Below are 23303 nucleotides of genomic sequence, written 5' to 3' on the forward strand. Positions count from 1 at the left end.
CTGGAACAACATGACATAACATATTATGTTCTTTGTCTTTCAGAGCTATCTAGTAATCCCTCTTTGGCCTCCATACTCATCCCTGCTCACGCCCGCAGCCAGGCTGCCGCCTCCACCCCAACCAACGCCTCTGCCACCACAGGTTAGAGGCACGCTTCCTCCATCAGGTCCTTGTTTTCTGTGGCTGCTCGTTCTATATTTGTCACTTTGAAGTGCTGCTTGTGGCTTGTGTTACTGCAAACATGAAAAAAAAAACACATTTCATTCCCTAAAGGCCAGATTATTTTTTATGTAGCTTTAAATTGAGGTGGTTTTTAAAAGTTGCAGTGTGTTAATGTCACAGTGAGAAGCACTAAGCGCTGCATTTTAAGTTGTTACTCGGTGTCAGTTTTGCACATTTCTGCTGCAATCACTGTAAGCGTTGGTCACTAAACACCTCCATTTGGGAGCTAAGGGCCTCATAAGTGTGACTCATAGCACTAGTTTAAAAAAGGGAGAAAGCATTATTTCGGCCCTTTAATTCACAATGTTTTTCAGTCCAGTTTGAGGTGCTGTGAAGGTGATTTACTCACAAACACAGTGACTTTTGGTTTTTGCTCTCACTGCGTCTCTGTCTGCCTTCTTCTAATTCTACATCTATGTATCTCTAACTGTTTCACTAAATGACCGTCTCCTCTTGCCGTTCATAGATGGCAGCAGCACAGAGCGAGGTCCCAGCACCACCACCGCCGCCGCCTCCGCCTCCAACTCCACCTCCTGAGCCCACAGACAGACCGCCCGCCCTGCCCCGGTCTCAGCCCCAGCCCACAGCCTCTCCATTGCCCTGGCCAGGGGGTGAGCTCTGCTCAGCTCTGCTCCGCCCTGCTCTCGTCCCCGACAGCAGCGGAGCGATGCTGAAGCAGTCCGGGTTCAACAGCTAACCAACGACCCCACGCCACGACCACAAAACCAAGCCTACCCTTTTCTCCCCTCCTCCTCCTCAACTGGCCTCCTCATACAGCTGTTTGAACTCTTCTCCATCCTCCGTCAAAGACATCTCTCCGTGCCCTTTTAACGGGGAAAGCGAAGCGCAGGGCCAGAGGTGTTGTCGACTGTACTCTTGATAAAAGTACACTGTACATGTATACACAATGCTAGCCTGCTAATGTTTGTAAGAGGACAATCTGTAGAAAAGTCCTAAGCTGTTCACCTTGGCCTCCCTCCTTATCTGTCCTCCCCCCTCCCCAGCCCCGACATCGTTCCATTTTTCTGCATCCTCATCCTTCCTCCTCCCCATGTGTCCCCCCCTCCTCCCTCCTCTCCCCTTTGGTTCCTTCTGTAGTGCATGGCCTGAGTATGGTAGGATCACCTGGGGGCCGCCACGCCCTCCCACCTCCACTTCCGCAGACAAGGCATGAGGCTCACGCACGCGTATACACACATACACACTCACGAACAGACACGCACACATCCCCACACACATGGATGCATGATGATCCTGATGTACGTGGAAAGAAGCAGTTAATGTTCGGACAGTTTCTTTTTGTTCCTTTGCCTGGGGTTGTTTTTAAATGGTTAGCGAGTTGTTTTATTCAACTTTTATTATAATTTTCTTTCTTTTTTTTTTTTAACTCCTGGGCAGATGTTTGGTTGCCATGTGGAATGGATGTGACATGTATCTGGTCCTGTGTGCTTGTATAATATATACATACAATACAAAAACAAACACGCATACATACACAGTTTATATATTACTTTTCCTTATGTATAAAAAGTATATATAGATATATGTATATTAACTACAATGGTTCAGAAATCATTTATGGTGAGCTCATATCTGGCAGAGCAGCGGCAATATTTGCTGCTGCCTAAAGACAATAGATTTAGATGAGGTGGTGTTTTATTTTTTTGTTTTGTTGAGGTTTTTTTCTGTTCGTTTTATTCGCTGGAGTGTGGTTAGATTCCAGCAGCCACTTCCCCGTTCTCCTGTGTTGTCTGTATCAAGGCTGTAGATGGATTTAGGGCATCGCTCTATTCCCCGTCTTTGTACCGACTCTGTCTGTAGCAGCGTCTAGACAAACTCTGCTCTCCCCTCTGAAACCTCCCTCTCTCTCTCTCTCTCTCTCTCTTTCTGTCTCTGTGAAGAATTCAAAATGATTCGTTTTCACGCTTTTTTCTTTCCTCGACGCTTTCGAGAAGTCCCGCCGGTGGTCTGTGGCGCACCGCTGACTGCCTCATGTGTTGTGACCACTGACTGAAGTGTTAGCCTCTTAGCGTCGTCTCTCCTCCCCCCCTACAGCACATAGACCCCACCCGGTACAGTCCGTCGAAATCGTCTTATTTACGGAGAATACTCACTACATTTAAAGAAAACAAGAAAAAGAAAAGAAAAAAAAACTGAATTTGTATATACAGTATAAATGCTCCTCACCAAAATTATGACTTGTATGACTTGTATGTTGTTTTTTATGTTTTTATGTTGATTTTTTTTTTTTTCCATGTTGTGTTCAAGGTATGTATATATGCAGACCCATGTACTGTTTATGAGCAAAAACAAAGATGACAAAGGGTGGGGAAAGAAAAGAAAAAGATTTAAAAAAAAAAAAAAAAAGCAGAATCAGGGCAAAACTGATGTGTTTATGGGTATTGTAGATGATGATCAGTTTTATCCAGCCATATGTTCAATCTTACCTGTACAGTACAGTAGATGACAGCTGTATTATTGTAACAAGAACTAGTCATGTATAGTGTAACTATAGTTTGGAGTGCCTTTGCTTTCATACACCTTCGCCTTGTTTCCACCCTCACCCGGCCCCGCCACCATCACCTCCCTCCCGCCTACTCCTCACCCGATATTGTGACTCTCCCTTTGGTGCTGTTGAATGTCCTGCTATCCTGCAACACACACACACACACACACACTCTTCCACTTCAGTCCCTTCTTCCACTTGCACATCCTTCTCCCCCCTTTTCATTGCACACTTAATGTAATATACAGACGTTAATTGTAAGGATATTTTTCCTTAACTGAAGATACAGTAGACGAGTGTTTATTTTAATAGATGTTTTATCTCGGACACACACACGTATACCGTGGCTCCTCGCACGGACTCCGGGGTATGAAGTGGGTGGGTGGGGTGTTGTGGACGGCAGCAGGGGGTTTTACAAAGAAGAAAAAAATAAAATAAAAAGGCCTCATATACTGTATATATACAGTACAGTACAGTTTCTGTATTACTCACAGTGTTGGTTCTGTTACCAAAGCCAAACCATGATGTAGTTGTGATGAGTCATCCTCAGAGGCAATAACTCTCTTTCTTCTCGCTCTCTGGATATTTTGTTGTTTCTCTGTCCTCTTGCTTGTCTCTCCTCCTGGTTTGCATATTCGGGGGTGGATTCAGTAGCACCTAAGGGGTCGAGTCATGTAGCCTTTTACTCCCATCTCCTGCTTGCTGTAATTTTGCATTCATAGACGTGTTGCTACCCTCCACCAGAAGGTCTGACCACTTCACCCCGACCCCTGACTCCAGTTCAATAAAGACACCACAATGGTTACCAAAAAAAAAGAGAAAAAAGCGAGTATATATACTAGTATCACACATTATACTAGCATATGTACGAATTGAACATGCTAACTGGGTTTAACTGGGGTTAAAGAAAAGAAAAATCAAAGAAAATCCAACAAAAACATCCTGTATAACAGTACTACTACTACTTGAATGCCTCTGTTTGTGACTGAAATTTTTGTTTCATTTGTTTGTTCGTTTTTTTTTTTTTTTGTTCTCTTTTTTTTCTTTTGTTCTGTGAAGGTATGCTAAATGTGCGCCTCTGTAAATATTCCCTCTGCGTGCTCCGAGGAATAGTTCCCTGGTACTGTAATTTGCATTAAATAAAGAGTAGGATAGCCTTGAAATGATCAAGAAACGTGTCTGTTTGGTCATTCTTTTAGTGTCAGTTGTCTCATGTTGGACTCATGTTTACATTTCAAGAAAATTAGTGCAGCAGCAGCAGCAAATTACTTCACGTTTTTGTTCCATTGGTCACATTCGTCCCTTAGACATCACTGCACCTCGTCAGCTTCTTAAACTTTAATAAAAGTTACTTTAAGCCTCTTTTTACAGACTATTTTGACCCATATATTAGCATTTAGATAACATCTAAAAGGTTTAATAGATATTAGCTCACATGTTTGCTCTGACAACAATCAGGCCTGGATTTACTGTTATCCTGTGTGCAGTTGTGACCACAGTGGGGCAGTGTTTGTCTTATTATGCTGTTAATTACCTAAGACACGTCATCACACAGCTCTGCACACTCAGTGATTAGCACCGTCGCTTTGCAGCTTGAAGATTCCCATTTAGTGGCCTGGGCCTTGGATCTTTCTGCATGGAGTTTGCATGTTCTCCCTGTGCGTCCGGGTGCTGCGGCTTCCTCCCACAGCCCAAAAACATGCTGAGGTTAATGGATGTTTCTAAATTGTCAGCAGGTGTGAATGTGAGCGTGCTTGGTTGTCTCTGTGTGCCATCCTGTGATAGGCTGGTGATCTGTCCAGGGTGTGTCCCTTGAGATAGACTCCAGCCCCCTGTGACCCTAATGAGGATTAAGCAGCGAATAAATCATGAAGGTAAGATGGACATCATACAGTTCAGTCTCAAGAACACCTTCATGCCAGTTTTATTTACAGGTAGAGATTTTCTTGTGTGTGTTTTACAGATAAATGTATATACTGTAAGCAAAACTACTAACAAATGTTGTTAAACTTATTGCTATCCTACTTGTGGCTTCTGTGATTTGCAGGTAGTGTGCAAAGAACAAATGATGGATTACTATTCCAGCAGGATTTGACTCATTGAGATGAGCAATTTTCATGTGTTCTGAATGTTGTGCACTTTATGCGTAAGACCATTACAAAAAGGGAACATTCAGTTTTGTGTCTTCATTATTAAACAACTGGGTTCTTTTGCCTCAAGTCCCGGAATGCCACATGCCTGACCATCTTTAATTTGACAGATTTTGTGGTGAGCATTGATTGAGTTGTGTGTGTAAAATCTGGGATCATAGGTAACATTAGCTTTTAAGTAAAAACATTTTTAAGGAGCAGAGGGGTCGTGTTGATTTTTGTATCGTTTTCGTTGCTTTAATCTGTGGATCAGGTGCCATAACTTGGGAAATATTGTAACTAGTGTTGTGGAAAAAAATCTCTATCTATTCTAAGTTCAGCCTTGATCGATCGATGTAAAAATAAAATCTGATGAGTCTCGAAGTGTCTTTGTCTTTTTTATTTAAAGCATCATGAACACAGATGGCATTCAACCCAGAGCAATGGCAATTGCGCCTTCAAGAGGGGAAACAACCATTCTTATACCTTCAGCGTCACATACACACCTATGGAGAGTTCCCTATCTGAAGGTCACAGATGTTGTTTTTTCCTAAAACATTGCAAATCTCAGAATGTACAGACAGTCACCCTATTCACCCCCCTTAGGTGGGAAACTTCTTGTGGTTTATCAACCGTCAGAAAACCAGAAGTGTAAGCATAAATTGGGGAAGGGTAAGCGTTAAGTGATACCAAGAGATGGGTTCAGTGGAGGGTGACATTTACCATTTGGGGTGTCTTGAGGAACAAACACAGACAGAGCATCTTGGCTAGGTCACAGAGAGTTCAACAGTATCAAAGGTTCAGCTGTACTTGTCATGTAGCGAGAGGCTTAGGAATCTTACTTCCTTATTTATATATGTCAGGCAGTCAACAAATTCATGTATCTTAAAATATCAAAGCAGTTTTGAATAATAAGGCTTCAAATAATAAAATTTCCATTACACTAGAGTCCTGAAATTTTGCAGACTCATTGATAGACTCCTCCAAATAATTGAATTCAGGTGTTCCAATCACTTCCCTGGTTACAGGTGTATAAAATCAAGCATCTCGGCATGCAGACTGCTTCTACAAACATTTGTGAAAAAATGGGCTGCTCTCAGCAGCTCAGTGAATTCAAGTGCGGTACTATTTGTGAAATTTCCTTGATCCTAAACATTCTACTGTTAGTAGTATTATAACAAAGTAGGAGCAACTGGGAACAACAGCAACTCAGCTACAGAGTCGTAGGCCACGTAAAATCACAGAGAGGGGTCAGGGGATGCTGAAGTGCACAGAAATCAAATCAATAGCTACAGTCCTCCAAACTTCATGAGGCCTTCAGATTAGCTCAAGAACAGTGTGCAGAGAGCTTCATGGAAGCAGCTGCATCCAAGCCTCATCACCAAGGGCAATGTAAAGCCTCAGATGCTGTGGTGTAAAGCATTTTAGAGCAGTTGAGACATGCTCTCTGGAGTGATGAATTAAAGTTTCCTGTCTGGCAATCCATTGAATCAGTCTGGGTTTGGCAGTTGCCAGGAGAATGGTACTTACACACGTGGACAAAATTGTTGGTACCCCTCAGTTAAAGAAGGAAAAACCCACAATTCTCACTGAAATCACTTGAAACTCACAAAAGTAACAATAAATAAAAATTTATTGAAAATTAAATAATCAAAATCAGCCATCACTTTTGAATTGTTGATTAACATAATTATTTAAAAAAACAAACTAATGAAATAGGGCTGGACAAAAATGATGGTACCCATAACTTAATATTTTGTTGCACAACCTTTTGAGGCAATCACTGCAATTAAACGATTTCTGTATTTGTCAATGAGCGTTCTGCAGCTGTCAACAGGTATTTTGGCCCACTCCTCATGAGCAAACAGCTCCAGTTGTCTCAGGTTTGATGGGTGTCTTCTCCAAATGGCATGTTTCAGCTCCTTCCACATATGTTCAATGGGATTCAGATCTGGGCTCATAGAAGGCCACTTTAGAATAGTCCAACGCTTTTCTCTCAGCCATTCTTGGGTGCTTTTGGCTGTGTGTTTTGGATCGTTGTCCTGTTGGAAGACCCATGACCTGCGACTGAGACCAAGCTTTCTGACACTAGGCAGCACATTTCTCTCCAGAATGCCTTGATAGTCTTCAGATTTCATCGTACCTTGCACACTTTCAAGACACCCTGTGCCAGATGCAGCAAAGCAGCCCCAAAACATTACTGAGCCTCCTCCATGTTTCACCGTAGGGACAGTGTTCTTTTCTTCGTATGCTTGGTTTTTGAGTCTATGAACATAGAGTTGATGTGCCTTACCAAAAAGCTCCAGTTTGGTCTCATCTGTCCAAAGGACATTCTCCCAGAAGCTTTGTGGCTTGTCAACATGCATTTTTGCAAATTCCAGTCTCGCTTTTTTATGAGTTTTTTTCAGCAGTGGTGTCCTCCTTGGTCGTCTCCCATGAAGTCCACTTTGGCTCAAACAACGACGAATGGTGCGATCTGACACTGATGTACCTTGGCCTTGGAGTTCACCTTTAATTTCTTTGGAGGTTGCTCTGGGCTCTTTGGATACAATTCCAACGATCCGTCTCTTCAATTTCTCATCAATTTTCCTCTTGCGGCCACGTCCAGGGAGGTTGGCTACTGTCCCGTGGGTCTTGAACTTCTGAATAATATGAGCCACTGTTGTCACAGGAACTTCAAGCTGTTTAGAGATGGTCTTATAGCCTTTACCTTTAAGATGTTTGTCTATCATTTTTTTTCGGATGTCCTGGGACAGTTCTCTCCTTCGCTTTCTGTTGTCCATGTTCAGTGTGGTACACACCTTTTCACCAAACAGCAGGGTGACTACTTGTCTCCCTTTAAATAGGCAGACTGACTGATTATGAGTTTGGAAACACCTGTGATGTCAATTAAATGACACACCTGAGTTAATCATGTCACTCTGGTCAAATAGTTTTCAATCTTTTATAGAGGTACCATCATTTTTGTCCAGGCCTGTTTCATTAGTTTGTTTTTTTAAATAATTATGTTAATCAACAATTCAAAAGTAATGGCTGTTTTTGATTATTTAATTTTCAATAAATTTTTATTTATTGTTACTTTTGTGAGTTTCAAGTGATTTCAGTGAGAATTGTGGGTTTTTCCTTCTTTAACTGAGGGGTACCAACAATTTTGTCCACGTGTGTATCTGACTGCATTGTGCAACAGTGTAAAGATCGGTGGAGGGGGATTATGGTGTGGGGTTGTTTTCAGGGGTTGGGGTTAGCCTCTTAGTTCCAGTGAAAGGAACTTTTAATGTTTCAGCATACCAAGACATTTTGGACAACTTCATGCTTCCAACTTTGTGGGAACAGTTTGGGGACGGCCCCGTCCTGTTCCAACATAACCGCACACCAGTGCAAAACGCAAGGCCAATAAAGACATGGATGAATAAGTTTGGAACGGAGGAACTTGCCTGGCCTGCACAGAGTCCCGACCTCAACCCGATAGAACACCTTTGGGATGAATCAGAGCGGAGACGTAGAGTCAGGCTTTCAGGTCCAGCATCACTGTCTGACCTCACAAATGTGCTTCATCACAAATGTGTTATAGCTGCAAGGGTGGGACAACTCCACATTAAACCCTACAGATTACAAATGGATGTCACTGAAGTTCACACTGAAGTGTAAAGGCAGACATCCCAGCATCTTTGACAATATAGTGTATGTACATGTGGACTTCAATAGCTTTGATAGAACAATCTAATCCAGTTCTATGATTGTCTAAATTTGGTCAATACTTTTTATTCTATTCCGATATTCCACCAAACATAAAACATTTATTGCTCACTCTTAGGCTGATTTTTCCCCCCCTGTGATTGGCACCAATAGAAGCTTTATAGCTTTAAAGGAATACTTAATGAGAAAAATGTTTTATTAAATTCAAGTTTTTTGCATGTATGGCCAATATTTGAGCATGCATTTTTCCAGGTTGTATTCTTGAAGACCCTCTGTACATATCAATGAGCCTACAAAATTTCAAGTTACTAGCGACATTATTTTTCAAGTTATGGAACTTCAACCATTGCTCCACAGTGAAGAAAACGGCGCAAAAATCGACATGACCCCATCCCTCTTTAAGAATTTTTAACTCAAAACCTGATGTTACCTATGATCCCAGATTTGACATGTTTTACTCAATAACATACGTATGAACAGAAATAAATTTGACAAGTATAAGATGGTCAGGTGTAAAAAAAACTTTTAATGTGGTGACCCAGCAGCAGTGTTCTCAGAGTGTCGATATCAGAAGCCATCGCAGGTGTCTTTACTGACCACCTCCATTATGAGAGGAGAAATAGTGTCGGGCTGGCTGTCCTGGATCTGTAGTATTTGTTTGCTGTACTCCTCAGTCATCGTCCTCATCTCTGTCAAGCAGGCGATCACTTTGGGGTACAGCAAGCTGAAATAACAACAACAAATGTAGAAAAAATATGTGAAAAATGTCACACTGAATGAAATGGAAGTTGCCATTTGGAATGTCGCTCACTGCTTTTTAGGGCCTGTCCTCTTGCAGTCGATGTAGGCTTTTAACGTCAGCGCCAAGTTTTCATGAACCTTATCGATCACGCTGTGTTGCTGTACACCTGGACGATCTGGCAGATTAAAAACAAATCCTTTTGAATCTGAGCATGAGAATGTCTGAAAATACGCTTATATGTGTGGCTGAAAATAAATACACACGGTTTGTAGGGGGTTTAAATATTTACAGGGCTGATAAATGATTGATTAGCAAGAACTGGGATGAACTGATAAAACCTGCTGCTACCTGGAGAAAACAGGGACATGGCTTGCATAAGAACGTACTCTTCCTCCTGCAGGTCCATTTGGCGCAGCGTGTGGTGTAATTTGAACAGAGGCTCCAGCAGGAGTGGCTGGAAACCCGCTGCAGAGCACAGAAAAGCAGGTCAGCGACAGGACAGAGATGGAAGGAGGAAAACAGTTAAGAGTCAGTCAGAGATGGAGGAGGGTCATTGGCAGCAGCTAATGTAACCTCAGACAGAGATGAAAAGTCTTTTACAAAGATGTGGTAAATTGTCTTCTTTCTAACTCCACACACCCAGATTTCCTTTGCCGTCGTCCCCAACCGACACTGACGTGAGTTCACTTGAGGAAGTTTATAAGACTTTGGCGACTCCAGAGGGAGCTGTTCAAAGTTTGTTTGACACTTGGGAAGTCTTTATGTCAAAAACCAACATCCCAGAACAGCAAAATCTCTGCAAGGCACCATGACATCCACAAAACCATACCACACATGATACATTATTTATTATGGAGAGCAGGTCTTTGTGCAGCTTTACATAATTTACATTTAATGTTTTCATGATTGGCAACAGCTAAATACCAGGCTACAGATCACACTGCATTCCTTATTCAGACAAATATACTATCCATTTTGTCCATCTTTAGTGAATAAATTATTTTTCAGTCTTAGTATCACATGACTCTATAGGTTTTTGAAGTCAGTTATCTGCTGTAGGTGGCTCAGCCTATAACCACGTACAAGTGATTTCTGCTATTTTGCTTCTACAGTAGTAATGATTTTTTGTTATTCTCCAAATAGAGAATATAAATGTCAATTAGATCTGCTCTAAAATATTGAAAATTATAGTAGCAGTATAATAATTCCCCCCCCCCCCCCCCCCCCCCCCCCACAGACCCCCAAATTGTGGTATTGATTCGCCTAAACTTCCCAAAAAATTTTCCAACACACGAGGCTTAGTGATGTGACCGACATGTTTTCATTCTTGGAGCAACGACCAAAAAGAAAAAAGGCATTGGCACAAATCCACCTTTATCCTTACTTGTGATTATTGTATTGCATATAATTTCCTGGTTTGGTCTCATTTTTTTTAAAATAAATGACAATGATAATGACACAAAGATACAGTAGCATCTGAAAGAATTTTTTTTTTTATAGCGTGTACCTAAAGAGACACCATTTAGTGATGAATTTATAGACTGTCTGCCAGCAAACAGAGGCAGGAAGACAGTGAATGAATGTAAACTCCACTTAGCTCAGTCTTTAAACCAGTTTGACAACACTAAAGTCACATTCCACTGCTGAAAACATGTGATAGAAGTGGAAACGGTGCACATGCATTTACTACACGTCTGACTGCAATATTTATAAACGTGTGCAGAGCATGACATTTCTGTTCACATTCGTACTGCGCAACTTTTTGTGCACCTTTAACGTGCAGCAAACGTGCACTCATTACTTTTTGTCATGCTTTTGTTTTGACTACTTTCACAGGGCCGACCTGGTAAACCTGGATTCCTCACAGACAGGATATACCTCTGTGTATAGATCTGAATAGGCACTGTAATTAGATTGTTCCCTTAGAAGTTACTGGAAAGCAAAACAGGGCTAACTTGTGTGATCACAAGGAAATGTTAAATACAAAAGTGTTTTCACAATGTGTATGTATTCATCTGTACTTTTTCATACTGGTATTAAACTGGGCCAGCTATACTACACTATACTACGACTATTTTTGTTAGAAATTGTCTTACCTCGTACGGCATCATCTAAGCAGTACAAAAAAGGGCCACATTCCCAGTTGCTCGTTCCTGAGTTGAACACCATGTTAAGGCGGATCTGCATTATTTCAAACACGGCTCCCTTCAGCAGAGATATTTGGTCCCCTATAGGTAGAGACCTGGAAGAGAGCAGCTTGACATGACAAACGCGCAATTCTGCCAAAAAAGCACAAAAAAACCCCTACTCAAACATGCATTGATGCACATATTTACCGGAAGTCCTTCAGACTTTTGGAAAAATTAATGATGTCCTGGATCATGTATGTTGTGACGTCGGCCACATGTGGAAGAGCAGTGAAAACACAGGAGTTTTTGACCTCATCTTCCTTGTGGTTCTCTTGTTTTTCTAAATGACCACACTGGCTGGAGGAGAGGGATGAGGAGGATGAGAGGGAGGAGGCAGATGACGATGCTGTGGGGTCAGCTGCAGATGTACTGGGTGTAGTGCAGGTTTTTGTAGGGCAGCTGGTCAGTAGGTGAAAGGGCTCACTGGCAGACTGCTGGTACTCACTCCCAGAGAAGATGTTTCTGTCCATAGGCTGAAAAAATAAATCGTCAGTCTGACGACATGCTTACAGATGTGGAATTGATGGACACTTTAACCTGCATGAAGCCAGTCACGCACCCTGCAGACACTGGAGCGGGAAAATCCCGAGTCAAATGTGCTGCGGTGGCTGGAGAGGAGCTCCTGGATGACTTTTTCTTGCTGAGATGAAAGCTGTATTGATACATTATGCATCTTTTTCTTCTTGATTCGTATTCTCCTCTCCAGTACCTCTTTCTCAGACATGACCACTAAATGGATACAAAAAACCCCATCTTTAAAAAGATGTCACCACAGAAATGACAGAAACATTCAAGAGCCCCATATTATGCACATTTACAGATTTATTATTTGATTTTTGGGGTCTAATAGAATATGTTTACATGCTGTATTGCTAAAGAAAAAAAATGCTTTTCTCATAGTGTACAGTGCTTCAAGGAGACACCCTCCTGCAATGCATACTCTCATTTATCTACTGGCCAAATGAATGCAAGGTAACACTTAGCAAAGCCTCAGATCTATGAGCATAGGTGCAGAGATGTAGTCCTAGATGAAGTGGTGAGGAAATATTGGAAACGTAACTGTGAGGAAGCTGCTCCTAAACTAGTTGCTGGGAAGGTGCTATGAATAAACACTACAGTTCAAAAGTTTGGGGTCATTTAGAAATGCCCTTATTTTTGAAAGAAAAGCATTTTTTTCAATGAAGATAACATTAAATCAATCAGAAATACAGTCTAGACATTGTTAATGTACTAAATGACTGCTCTAGCTGGAAACAGCTGATTTTTAATGGAATATCTCTATCGGGGTGCAGAGGAACATTTCCAGAAAGCATCCCTCCTGTGTTCGAATGCTACATTGTGTTAGCCAGCAGTGTTGCAAGGCGAACTGATGATTAGAAAACCCTTGTGCAATTCTGTTAGCACATGAATGAAAGTGTGTAGTGTATGTTACATGGTAACATAGATCAGCAATAGAAGAGAAGCCTGGACTTCCAATGAAGTGTTTCAGGCAGGTAAGAAGTGTTTTCATTAGGAGAGAAAAGCTCCCTTTGGTGTTGACTTGGGACTTCGCAAGTTGGCAGATCTTTACCATGCTCAAAAAAGCTATAAAACAAACAAAAGGAAAGGGAAAAAACCCCAAGAAGCATATGTGCTCTTTAAACTTCTGCAGTTATGCATCATCTAGTTGTGCTCCAATAGTCTCAAAGCAAAAATATTTCAGATGACCTTAAATGTCTGTATGGTGTCCATCCAAAGACATAAGTTTTCACACTATGCCTAATAGTATTTGATGCACACTTACATAAGTGGTACATAATAATTTGCAAATACTGATGCCCCATCTATGCACATTTAATAATACATGATCAGCACTCTAACATCAGAATGATAAACTCTTGGTATCCCACACATCTTACTGTCACTAAGATTTTAAAAAATACAGTATCAAAGCTGTTGTTGTTTTTTTTTTAAACAACAAGGCATAACTTGTTGTATCTGGATGTAACTTACTCTCTGTACGCATGCCAATGGCTTGGCATTTCCGGAAGCGGCAGGCTTGACATGACCGGCGGGTGTTTTTCGTTATAACACATTTACCGAACAATGGACAGCGGAGCTTGGATGATCTCTGTGTGGCACGTCTGTATATTTATCAAAAAACACAAATTTGAAGTTACAAATCACAAAAAAATGCATTTTATTACAGTATTACTTGGTGCCATGTGTGCCAAGTATATGATGGCACTGAAAAGATGGTAAAATTAAACATATTCACTCATGTAAAGCTATTGGACCCCACAGGTCACTACAGAGCATTTGAATAGCAGGGTCAAAGAGAAATCTGGTGGCAACAATTAAAAAACGAGTAATGATTATTTTGAAATTATAACAAAAACCCAGCACTGGTCCCCCCCCCTGTAGCTTTGAGAATAAGATTTAAAATGATCCTCCTGGTGTACAGTGGTCTCAGTGGCCTGACTCTGCAGTACATTTCAGACATGCTCTCAGTGTTAAATCCAAGCAGATTTTTCAGGTCACAAGGTGCCTTCAAAGTCTAGTCAGAAATCATTATGCATTGATGCACTTACTGAACAGAACAACTCTGGCCCTGACATCTTTTAAAAGCAAAAAGAAATTACCTTCATATTCAGTCAAGTGTTGAAGACTTCACCTGGGTTTTAGTGTTGTTTTATTCATGTACAGTATGTGTACAGTGTGTGTATGTGTGCCGCTGAACTGTTTTTGTATGCAAATTCTAATCAAATCAGATTGCACATTACCCATACATCTATAACCTTTGACTGTTATTAGCTTCTTCCACTGAAACTTTTACTTCCTTTCCACTCTCAACCACTGTGTATGAATTTGACTGTGTGGGTGGCCAGCTGCTGAATAAACAGAGGTGTGCTGAATTGATTTCTGCTAAATAGAATGAACCATTTCACTGAATGTTTGAGATTATAAAATCTCTATTATTTTAAAAAATAAAGAGCTGTTCTGCTATTAAAATTGCATGAATGTGACAGCTGTGTTTTGCAACAGCAATTCTTAGGCAACTGAAATAAATAGTGTTTTAGGATATTGGTTTCAAGCTTGCATAGCAATATGAAAGAAAAGTAAAAAGCTCATTGACTGGTTTAATTAATGTCCAAACAAGGAAGTAGAAACGCACAACGGAGAATCAGTGATGAAGAAATTGCAGCATAGAAATGACAGACAAACACAGAGAGAAACGTCACCTGAAGAAGCCCTTGCAGCCTTCACACGTCAAAGCATTGAAGTGGTAACCCTTCGCCCGATCTCCACACACACTGCAGGCTCTGGGCTTTTCATCTTCCGTCACCTTGCCCTCCTCATCCTCTTCATTTTGCATTGTGAACATTTCACAGATGAGCTGCACATCATCCCCCGTCGTCTTGCTCATTCTCCCCTGAGGGTTGAGTAAATAAATGTGGCAATCACTGCATTCATATTTGTTCATTTCAAGTGAAGCACTACTTTTGAATTGAGTGCAAGGAAGTGGGGTTGTGGGCTGCACAGTGGAATAAGTGGTTAGCACTTTTGCCTTGCAGCAAGAAGATCCCCGGTTCAAATCACAGGCTGGGCCTGGGATCTTTCTGTATGGAGTTTGCATGTTCTCCCTGTGCATGCGTGGGTTTTCTCCGGGCACTCTGGCTTCCTCCCACAGTCCAAAAACATGCTGAGGTTAATTGATTCACTCTAAATTACCCGTAGGTGTGAATGTGAGAGTGATTGTTTGTATATGTAGCCCTGCGACAGACTGGCGACCTGTCCAGGGTGTCCCCTACCTTCACCCGAGTCAGCTGAGATAGACTCCAGCCCCCCCCCCCCCCCCCCCCCCCGACCCTAGTGAGGATAACGTGGTGTATAAAGAATGGATGGATTTGCAGAAAAGACAAATGATCTGCAGCCCTGTGCTTATTATTGTATTCAAATATATAAAAAACCATATTGTTGCTGAATCAGTTTTTCTGTTACATTTTTGAATAAAAGTGTAGTGACACAACTTTGACTAAAGGCTCGGTGTGAAGTCTGATTCTCAGTCAACCAGTAATCATAAGAGCTTCAGAAGAACGAAACTGAACCTCTCTTTTTGATTCATGAAGTTTCACCTCTCATAGCTTTCTTCAGTTCTAACCAACAGAACGGGAGTCCCAGGTATAGGTCACCCGTAAATTCCATGACTAATGACCCAGTAATGGTCCAAGACTCATATGTCCCATGGTGTGATTGTTTCTGAAACTGCCAAATCAGGGATGAGTCAAGGTGTAAATGGTGGTGGAACCTAATAATATAAGTACCTGTTAGTGTCTGTCTTAGATCCCTGCCTCTGTTTGAAGATGGCTGCTCCATAAATGGCCTCCTTCCTGACTCTGTTGTGCACATTAAGGAGGATGGAAGTGTCAACAATGAATTTCAGTGGAAACTAACACGCATAAAGCAGTACCTACTGATTAGCTACCAGGACCCACTTCAACATAATCTGGGGGTTATCTGAACCTGACATGACCAGACTGAGACGATGCCCACTAAGAGTAAAGAACAGGAGCAAACCCGTATCAAGAAAGCACTTGAAACCTGTGACTATCCCAACTGGGCTTCATTAGGCAAAGGTGAAGAAAAAAAAAACAGTTGGAGCAACATTGCCTTCCTGTATGTCGCTATTGTTTCTGACAAACTTAGGATTTTTTTCTGAAACACAACATCCCTGTGCACTTCAGACCCAACAAAAACTGCTTCACCCTAAGAATACAGCACCCACTCAAGAGCTGAACAATGTTGTATATGCAGGACAATGCATTGGGACTGCACAGTCCGATATATTAAGGGGAGACTAAACAACAGTTCTACAAGTGCATGGAAAAAACAGGAAGTTCTCCTTAAGTCTCAGCAGTCCACCTGCACCTAAAGAGAAAGGACATTCCTTTGAGTGCAGCAATGTCCCTATTTTGGACAGAAAAAAATAGATGTGTACAGAAAGGAGTGAAAGACGTCTTCTATGTTAAACTGGAACAGCCATGTTTTAACAGAGAAGCAGCTCAACACGACGGCTTATCAGGTACTTAGCACACAGTCTTGATATCTTCCAGAGACAGTTTCACAACTGTCCACATCTCAAAATAAATTTGTTGGGGGAAAAGAAAAAAAATCCGCACCAGAGTTGAGGGAGAGTTTACATAGTGACAATGATTTGGTCGACGTACAACCAAGTGCTAGTGTCCTTCCTCTGGCTCCTTGTTCTCTTTTCAAACACAGACACACACTCGCACACACACACACACACTTGAAAAGAGAACTATTTATCAACAGGAAGTGTCCGAGCCGCCAGCCATCTGATTTTGGGGTGACAGCGTACTTTTGTGCTTCCCTGTCAGTTAGAAATGGCAAGGCCTTGTTGCAGTCTCCTGAAGTTCTTAGGATCAGGATCAAGTCATTTGAGTATCAGATGCTTTTTTTTTAATCTATTCAATGAAACTAAATGGTCTCAGGAAACCACTTAATACATTATCAAATGTGAGATGGTTCCCTCAAAATGTAACGTCTGGAAGTGCAGTTTTATACATCATTATATGGATTCTCATCATTTCTACTGAAGCAGGATTGTGAAGTTGCCTCATGCTGGCACACTGTCATTTCTAGTGAGAAGTCCAGTCATGTGCCAACATATGGAATCTTGAAAAGCTAACACTTTGATTAGTCATTTATCACGGTATAGTTTTAATCTTCAAGCCAATAAAGACAGCCTGCATAATATGAATGTATATTTTATGTGATGTGTGTCTAAACCATACACAGCCACCATGGGCCGTCCATTAATTTTTACTTTCACAGTCCAAACAGTGTACAAACAGTAAATCAGTAAATCAGAATATTATCTGACAACTCTTTTCTTTTCTTTGAAACTGTGCTGTGAGTTCAGGACACAACTCGCATACTGTTAAATTAAAAAGAAAGGGTGTCAACACTAAAGAAAACGTTTCCTATCTCACGTTCGCATGGTTAAAGGTCGACTTGTGATCAAACAGAAATGTGAGATCATTCAACTCACTCACTTGATGAATCCAACAGCTGATCACTCCTCAGCTTCTCCACACGGCAATCAATCCAGGAGATTTATAGATTTAATAGAATAGCAACAGGTGGGAACTGTCTCGTCTGAACTTTTCCTGCTGGGCGTGTTTCTTGGGGTTTTTGCGCCAGGGTTGGTTACTGTCCAATACTCCTGGCTGCGGCTCTCAGGTGGGCGGAGTTGGAGGTGTAGCAGCGTCCACGTCGATCAGACTCTTTTACCTTCTGTGTCTGAGGTCACTGAGTGAGAGTTGAAGCAGGACAGTGATAAAGACAACACAGCAGCTGGACATCAGTGGTGTCTGCAGCTGTCTGTGTGTGCAAAGTGAGTGTAATAAAGGTTTAAGGGCTTCATCTGTCTGACATTATGACAATCACAGCCGCAAAGACTTTCCTTTTTCATGCATATTTGACAAATGATTTAGGAGCTTTTCTGCCCTCTAGTGGTAAAGTAAACCTCTTTCTCCCTTAACCCTTTAACACCTAAGGCTCATACAGGTACCCTGGATGTTTTTATTTGGGCTGTAAAAGAGTCAAAATCATACTATGAATGATTGCTTTAACCATTTTTTCAGAACAACCTAAGCTTTCAATATCTGGCAATGTCTGACACAAACTATGTGTTTAGACAATGTAACAATAGTTTAAAGTGGGGAAAAAAATTGACTTGAATTTTTCAGGATTTTTCTAAATTAGGAACTGGAGTTGAACATGAACAAAATATTAGACAATGAAAATGTAAAATATGAACTATAACAGGTATTTACAAAAATTTTAATTTTAAAATATTTGTAAAATGGGAGCGGCACCACTACTGTGGGATTTTGTGATGGACGTCCTTTGAGACACCGTAATACCCGTAAAGTGTATCTTCTCCTCTTTCAGGAACCGTTTCAATTTTCTCTCTCGCATCAGTGGTTGAGGAGTTTTGGTCATTTAAATACACGTGCGCCACAGTGTCACCGGTGATCCCTGTGGCCTTCATGCCAACAGAAACTTGCTTTGTGTTTCTTTTACTGCATACATAAGCAAATATTTGATCCTCTTGAGACAGTGCACATTAATAAAGGTGAAATAAAAATGCTATGTTGTTGTTATTTTTCAACTTTAAATAAACAACAAATGGTCCAGTCATATAGAAAAGGCGAGCACACCCCCTACATGACACATACACAATTCTTAAATTAGAATCAGTGCTTCCAGATGATTCATCTTTATAGAGGGTCAGGCGCAACCAAACCTGTGACATCCAGGGTTTGTGCTTTTGATGTGTGTGGTGTACCATGACAAGATATAAACAGCTCAGTTCAATTCAATTCAGTGTAAAAATCAGTCAGATAATGAAAAACTTTAAAAATAAGACAGAACATTAAATCACACAGCAGTACATTTTTAATATTTTAGGACTGTCCTTCCTCAGGTTGAGTGTGGTCCTGCTCTGCTCCCTTTCCCTGCTCCACTTGGCTGATTATCTCCTCAACTATTCGACTGGAGGCTTTAATGCCAGGACAGGTCAACTGTGAGGCTCCCGGAATACTAGGAAGGATCCCAGAAGGTTTTGCAGTCCCATGAATGATGCTCTGAGCTGCCTGCAAGTGTCTGTGCTGCTTCTGGTGCACTGGGCAGAGCAGCACAAAGAAAAATCACAAGATTAGACAAGCAAGGTCTTTATTTTGTCACTTACTTGGCGTATGTTTTTGTCATGCAGTCCTCTTCACAGACTTACTTGTTGCTACAAATATTATCAACTCTTTCATTTCTGGTCATGAAAATCTACTCTATGATAACAACGTGAGCATACAGTAGAACAACAAATCCCTTCAAACCTCTTTGCCTGACGGTGGTCTTCTGGACCTCTGGATAAGGAAGCTGTACACCAGCTCCGACACAATCTCCTCTGACTGAAGATTGTTCCGGCTGTGCACACACACAAATGATATTTCTCCATTATCACTCTGGGGTTGGAATTTCTGCATACAAAGAGTCAGCAGACATACTGAAGGTGTCCGTTACCTTTCTTCCATGGCATAAGCGATGTCATTGACTTCCTTTGCCCTCCTTTGGATCTCTTCTCTGGCCTGCTGGTCGGCCACCTGATCCAAAGTCCCCAAGATTACATCCTCCAAATACAAATCCACACTTTCCTGGTGTACCTGCACCACCTGGGACACAGTGTTGAGCATTAAAAAACATGATCTTCTCGCCTGCACACATGTAGTATTGTTATAGTCATTTACTTTGCCCTCTTACAACAGAAAAACGACATTTCTACATACTTGTTTGAAGATCTCATCTTCTTCTCTGCGTCTACGCTCCTCTGCCTGTCTCCTCCACTCTCCTCAGCTTCCCGTATACGTCTTTCTCTCTCAGCCAGCAGGGTAAAGGCATGAAATCCTGCGCTCCTCCTGGAGACGGATCAGCTCCTTGGACAAGGTGTCAAACAGCTGTCCCAGTTCTGCACCTACCACTCTGGCCTGAGATGCCTCCACTCGAGAAATCTGGCAAGAAAGAGAGAGGTGTAATAAGATTGCTTGAAGTTCGTAACATTGTAGATGTGAGTCCATGCCTGTATGTTCTACCTCGTCACTTTCGTTGTCTTTCTGTTTCTTTAGGTTCATTATGAGGGCTTTATCTGCTTTGTGTTGCTCCTGCCCATCCTCCTGCAGGGCGCAGACAGACCGCAGCTTCTGGATGAGATCTAGATGGTTCTCCTTACCCTTAAACATCTGTCATACGAAACACAGACAGAAGTGAATAACAAAGTGCTAAAGATAGGAAGCACATGCAAACTTTTCATTAGTACTTCAGGGAAATAAAAAAAAAAAATCCCAGGATGTCCAGACCTCATATTGGATACTTCTTCCTCTCAGTATTTTCTGCAAATGGATTACTGCAAGCTCGATCTCCTCATCCCCCTAAAGACAGATATGCAAATTAGTTAACAGAAAGGACCTACGGTGTAACATATGTAAGATTAACAAGGTACAAATCAGTTACAGTTAAGAACCAGCTGACCTCTGGTGGATTTTCCACTGTGGGGTGACAGGACGAGGAACAGGTTTCTCCTTTTTCGACAAGAAAACGCAAGGTCTTTTGCTTGTCCACCTCCTCTCTCAGGGCCTGTTGAGCCAGAATTGATTGTCCGTCTGTATTTGAAACTTAACTTACATGATTATTGAACATACTTTTTCTACTTTACCCTGTATTTCTCCACCAATTCCATGGCTTTGTTCACAGGTGGCTTGATCACAGGTTTGATGATTTTGGATTTGGGTCTTCTCACTGCTGACTTGCAGACTGAGGCATTGAGTCCTGCCTCTAGCTCCAGCAAGCCTATAATTGACAGAGTTAAAAAATGACCTTAACAACAGAAGGAAACCGCTGTCTCTGAGATTCTATTTGGAAATTAGCTGCTTAGTTCTACCTGTTCAAAAGGGTTTGGATGCTAACCTTCATATGTGTCTAAGTAGGGGCTTTTTAACTGATTGTTGCTGGTGTTCTTGTTTGTACGTGTCTGAGGGGCGAAAATCCGAGAATCAAAGCTACGCCGCTCCAGCTTCCCCTCAACATTTCTCCGCTTAGCTTCCAATTTCTCAGTGCTACAGTTAAAATAATGAAAAAGGAGAGACAAGTGAGTGAAACAAAGACGAGAATATTACACTTCAGATCAAAATGTATTGGTAAAACAAGGGTAGTGGTTGTCTTACATCGGGCGTAGTCATTTTGGGTTTTGTCCATCTTGGTCTCCTTGGCTTTTTGGAGCTTATAATATATCTGTTTCAGTCTCTCATTTGTGACATCTTTCTGAGCCTCGTCTCTCTGCTTCAGCAGGTCTTTCAGCACAGCAAGACGAGCCTCTTGCAACCTGGACATGATCCACATAAAGTTCCAAAAGGACCTTTTTTGAATGATGAAAACTGAAGAAGCATCAAAGTGTGGTTTTCCATTATTACTTAATAGGACAAAACCAACAAGTCTGGGCTAATACCAAAGTTTACGCATACATTATACAAATAAAGTATATGCCTGTAGGCACTCACTCAATTTAAAATCAAGTGAATGCATTCTGTTATTTACTATTTTCGGCTACTTGGGGCAGCAGAAACAAAACTATTGACACAAAACTGAAATTTAGTTTGTCATAAATTTATCTGATGAGAGTGGCAAATGGGAATTGAGACAATGACAATTCAACCCCTACTATTTAAACATGACTTGCTCTAGATGAACAGGTTAACAGGTTGCTCAAGTTAAGCCAAATATTGTGCCAGCATAATTTTCCATGAGTAGTAGTTTAAGTCACTGTTTCTGCCTTTTTTCATTTATGATAAAATGTGTTGAATAGCAGCACTACCCACTTCTGGATTTCTCCTTCTCTGAAAGCCCACTCTTTAGCCTCCATTGCCTCCATCATGCGTCTCCTCTTGTCGAGCTGGCTCAGGTCACTCAGCGGAGGAAGTCTGGCCTCCCAAACTCGTTTGGCACGCGCCCGCTCGATCATTTCCACTTCTGCTAGCCTGCAGGGAGACCACGGCCTGTGGAAGACATAACACACATAAGGTGCAACGTAGATCTTTCAGCTGCACAGCAGGAAGGGCTGAAGATTGAAGGCTCTAACAATATAATATAGTGAGAACAGATAAAGATCTTTACCCCAAGACAAGGCTGCCAGCTGGAGAGTTCAGAGGGAGTCGCCCCGGGTTGCACCACAATACTCCGGGCTGTAATGGATCTGTCTGTGTTTCGTTTTCCCTGTAGTCTGTCTGGACACCCACAGTGATGTGAGTAGGACGTTGCGTGGCTTTCTTTCCACCTTACCAAGTCTTCTCTGAGGGTGACACAAAGAGAGAATGTGGCTACCACCAAAAAGGTCACAGCAAAACCAACAACTCGAAGAACCTGTTGAACTTACGTTGGCAATGCAAAAACTACATCCTGGGCCAAGCTGTTGTGCAAAGGAATCAGAGGGCCTAAAGTGGGAACAGAATAAATCATGTGAGAGATTACATCAGAATTTATAGAAATCTGTACAGCACGGCTTTTATCTATGTCAGGAAAGATGACTTTTAAACTATATTCCCACCAGAATCACAGTGTCGGTTTGTATCCTGCCAAATCAAACCGTTTAAAGTATTTCCAGTAATCAGCTCCGGTCACATGGCACTCCTTCCTTCTCAGCCATGCCTCAGCATTTGGATTAAGCCTGTTAGAAAAAGATATGAATCATTCACGCAAACTGTTAAACATGCTAAAGAATATAATTTATGTTTTCAATGAGTAAAAGATTAAACCTTGAATTATTTCAGTTCAGTATCTGTTGCTGTCTATAAAATTGTGCGTGTTGTGTTACCCAGCCAGCTGCAGCAGCGCCTCTTTTCGCTGTTCTGTGCGGCCTCGCCATTGAATATCAACAAAGGCTGGTACTGGTTGTACAGGATCCAGTTTAAGAGTGTAGTGTGGCTGGTCACCGAACATAGATGCAAACTCAGGCACTTTCCTCTGTGTAAGGCAGAGAGAAATATATTTGTTTTGTTCATAATTTAACAGCAACCTGGAAACATTCAAAGTCATAGGTCAGAGGTTGGCTACAGGGAGACTTGTGCCTGGAGCAGAGGTGTCCAAACATACGACCCGGGGGCCAACCGGCCAACGGGATGACTTTTGGAAAGTGTAAAAATTGCAGAGAAGCTATTAACTGCAAATTTTAAAATTAGTAAAACTATAAATGTGTCAATTTTGAATAATT

At 41.6% G+C, this 23303-nt stretch overlaps 3 protein-coding genes across 9 annotated transcripts in view; 1 reads left to right on the forward strand and 2 right to left on the reverse strand.

Annotated features, from left to right (window-relative positions):
- The window catches only part of gsk3ba (glycogen synthase kinase 3 beta, genome duplicate a), a 42218-nt gene extending 38315 nt beyond the window's left edge, over window positions 1-3903 (forward strand). For 2 of the 4 annotated variants that reach the window (XM_051959422.1, XM_051959423.1), the window contains exons 10-11: window positions 44-167; window positions 690-3903. In XM_051959422.1, the coding sequence (XP_051815382.1) occupies window positions 44-147 (104 nt within the window). In that variant the 3' untranslated portion in view covers window positions 148-167; window positions 690-3903. The remainder of the gene's footprint in view (window positions 1-43; window positions 168-689) is intronic. The other 2 variants (XM_051959420.1, XM_051959421.1) reach the window with 1 other exon arrangement.
- Window positions 3904-9060: 5157 nt separating this feature from the next.
- Window positions 9061-17805, reverse strand: nr1i2 (nuclear receptor subfamily 1, group I, member 2). 4 transcript variants are annotated; one of them, XR_002595944.2, is made up of 9 exons: window positions 17479-17805; window positions 14707-14897; window positions 13478-13608; window positions 12045-12214; window positions 11633-11958; window positions 11393-11538; window positions 9683-9761; window positions 9366-9471; window positions 9061-9278 (listed from the first exon to the last, which is right to left on the reverse strand). XR_002595944.2 is itself a non-coding variant. In XM_051959418.1 (9 exons), exons 2-9 carry the CDS (start codon window positions 14889-14891, stop codon window positions 9122-9124), a joined length of 1338 nt encoding a protein of 445 aa, XP_051815378.1. In that variant the 5' UTR covers window positions 14892-14897; window positions 17538-17781; the 3' UTR covers window positions 9061-9121. The 4 variants fall into 4 exon arrangements, 3 of the variants coding, with proteins under 3 accessions (XP_051815378.1, XP_051815377.1, XP_022055130.2); XM_051959418.1 differs by having other exon boundaries at window positions 9645-9761; window positions 17538-17781; XM_051959417.1 differs by having other exon boundaries at window positions 9645-9761; window positions 17542-17780.
- Window positions 17806-18733: 928 nt separating this feature from the next.
- On the reverse strand, window positions 18734-22739 carry cfap91 (cilia and flagella associated protein 91). The gene is given in 18 exon segments (XM_051959451.1): window positions 18734-19175; window positions 19384-19419; window positions 19422-19474; window positions 19571-19719; window positions 19834-19886; window positions 19889-19946; window positions 19948-20055; window positions 20137-20283; window positions 20401-20472; window positions 20573-20677; window positions 20757-20890; window positions 21008-21174; window positions 21282-21422; window positions 21916-22072; window positions 22075-22092; window positions 22211-22283; window positions 22285-22370; window positions 22715-22739. Coding segments are annotated over 18 exon segments (1800 nt in total). The 3' UTR covers window positions 18734-18957.
- Between the last annotated feature and the right edge of the window lie 564 nt (window positions 22740-23303).

The sequence above is a fragment of the Acanthochromis polyacanthus genome, chromosome 14 (assembly GCF_021347895.1).
Source record: "Acanthochromis polyacanthus isolate Apoly-LR-REF ecotype Palm Island chromosome 14, KAUST_Apoly_ChrSc, whole genome shotgun sequence".
NCBI classification, from domain to species: Eukaryota; Metazoa; Chordata; class Actinopteri; family Pomacentridae; genus Acanthochromis; species Acanthochromis polyacanthus.

Excerpts from the sequence above, each read along its gene's own strand:
- nr1i2 (XM_051959418.1), bottom strand. The coding sequence starts at position 14,891 with ATGAGCAAGACGACGGGGGATGATGTGCAGCTCATCTGTGAAATGTTC. Across the intron at positions 11,959-12,044 it reads CCCGCTCCAGTGTCTGCAGG|CCTATGGACAGAAACATCTT; the intron begins GTGCGTGACTGG and ends TTATTTTTTCAG. Across the intron at positions 9,472-9,644 it reads CATGTCCCTGTTTTCTCCAG|ATCGTCCAGGTGTACAGCAA; the intron begins GTAGCAGCAGGT and ends TTAATCTGCCAG.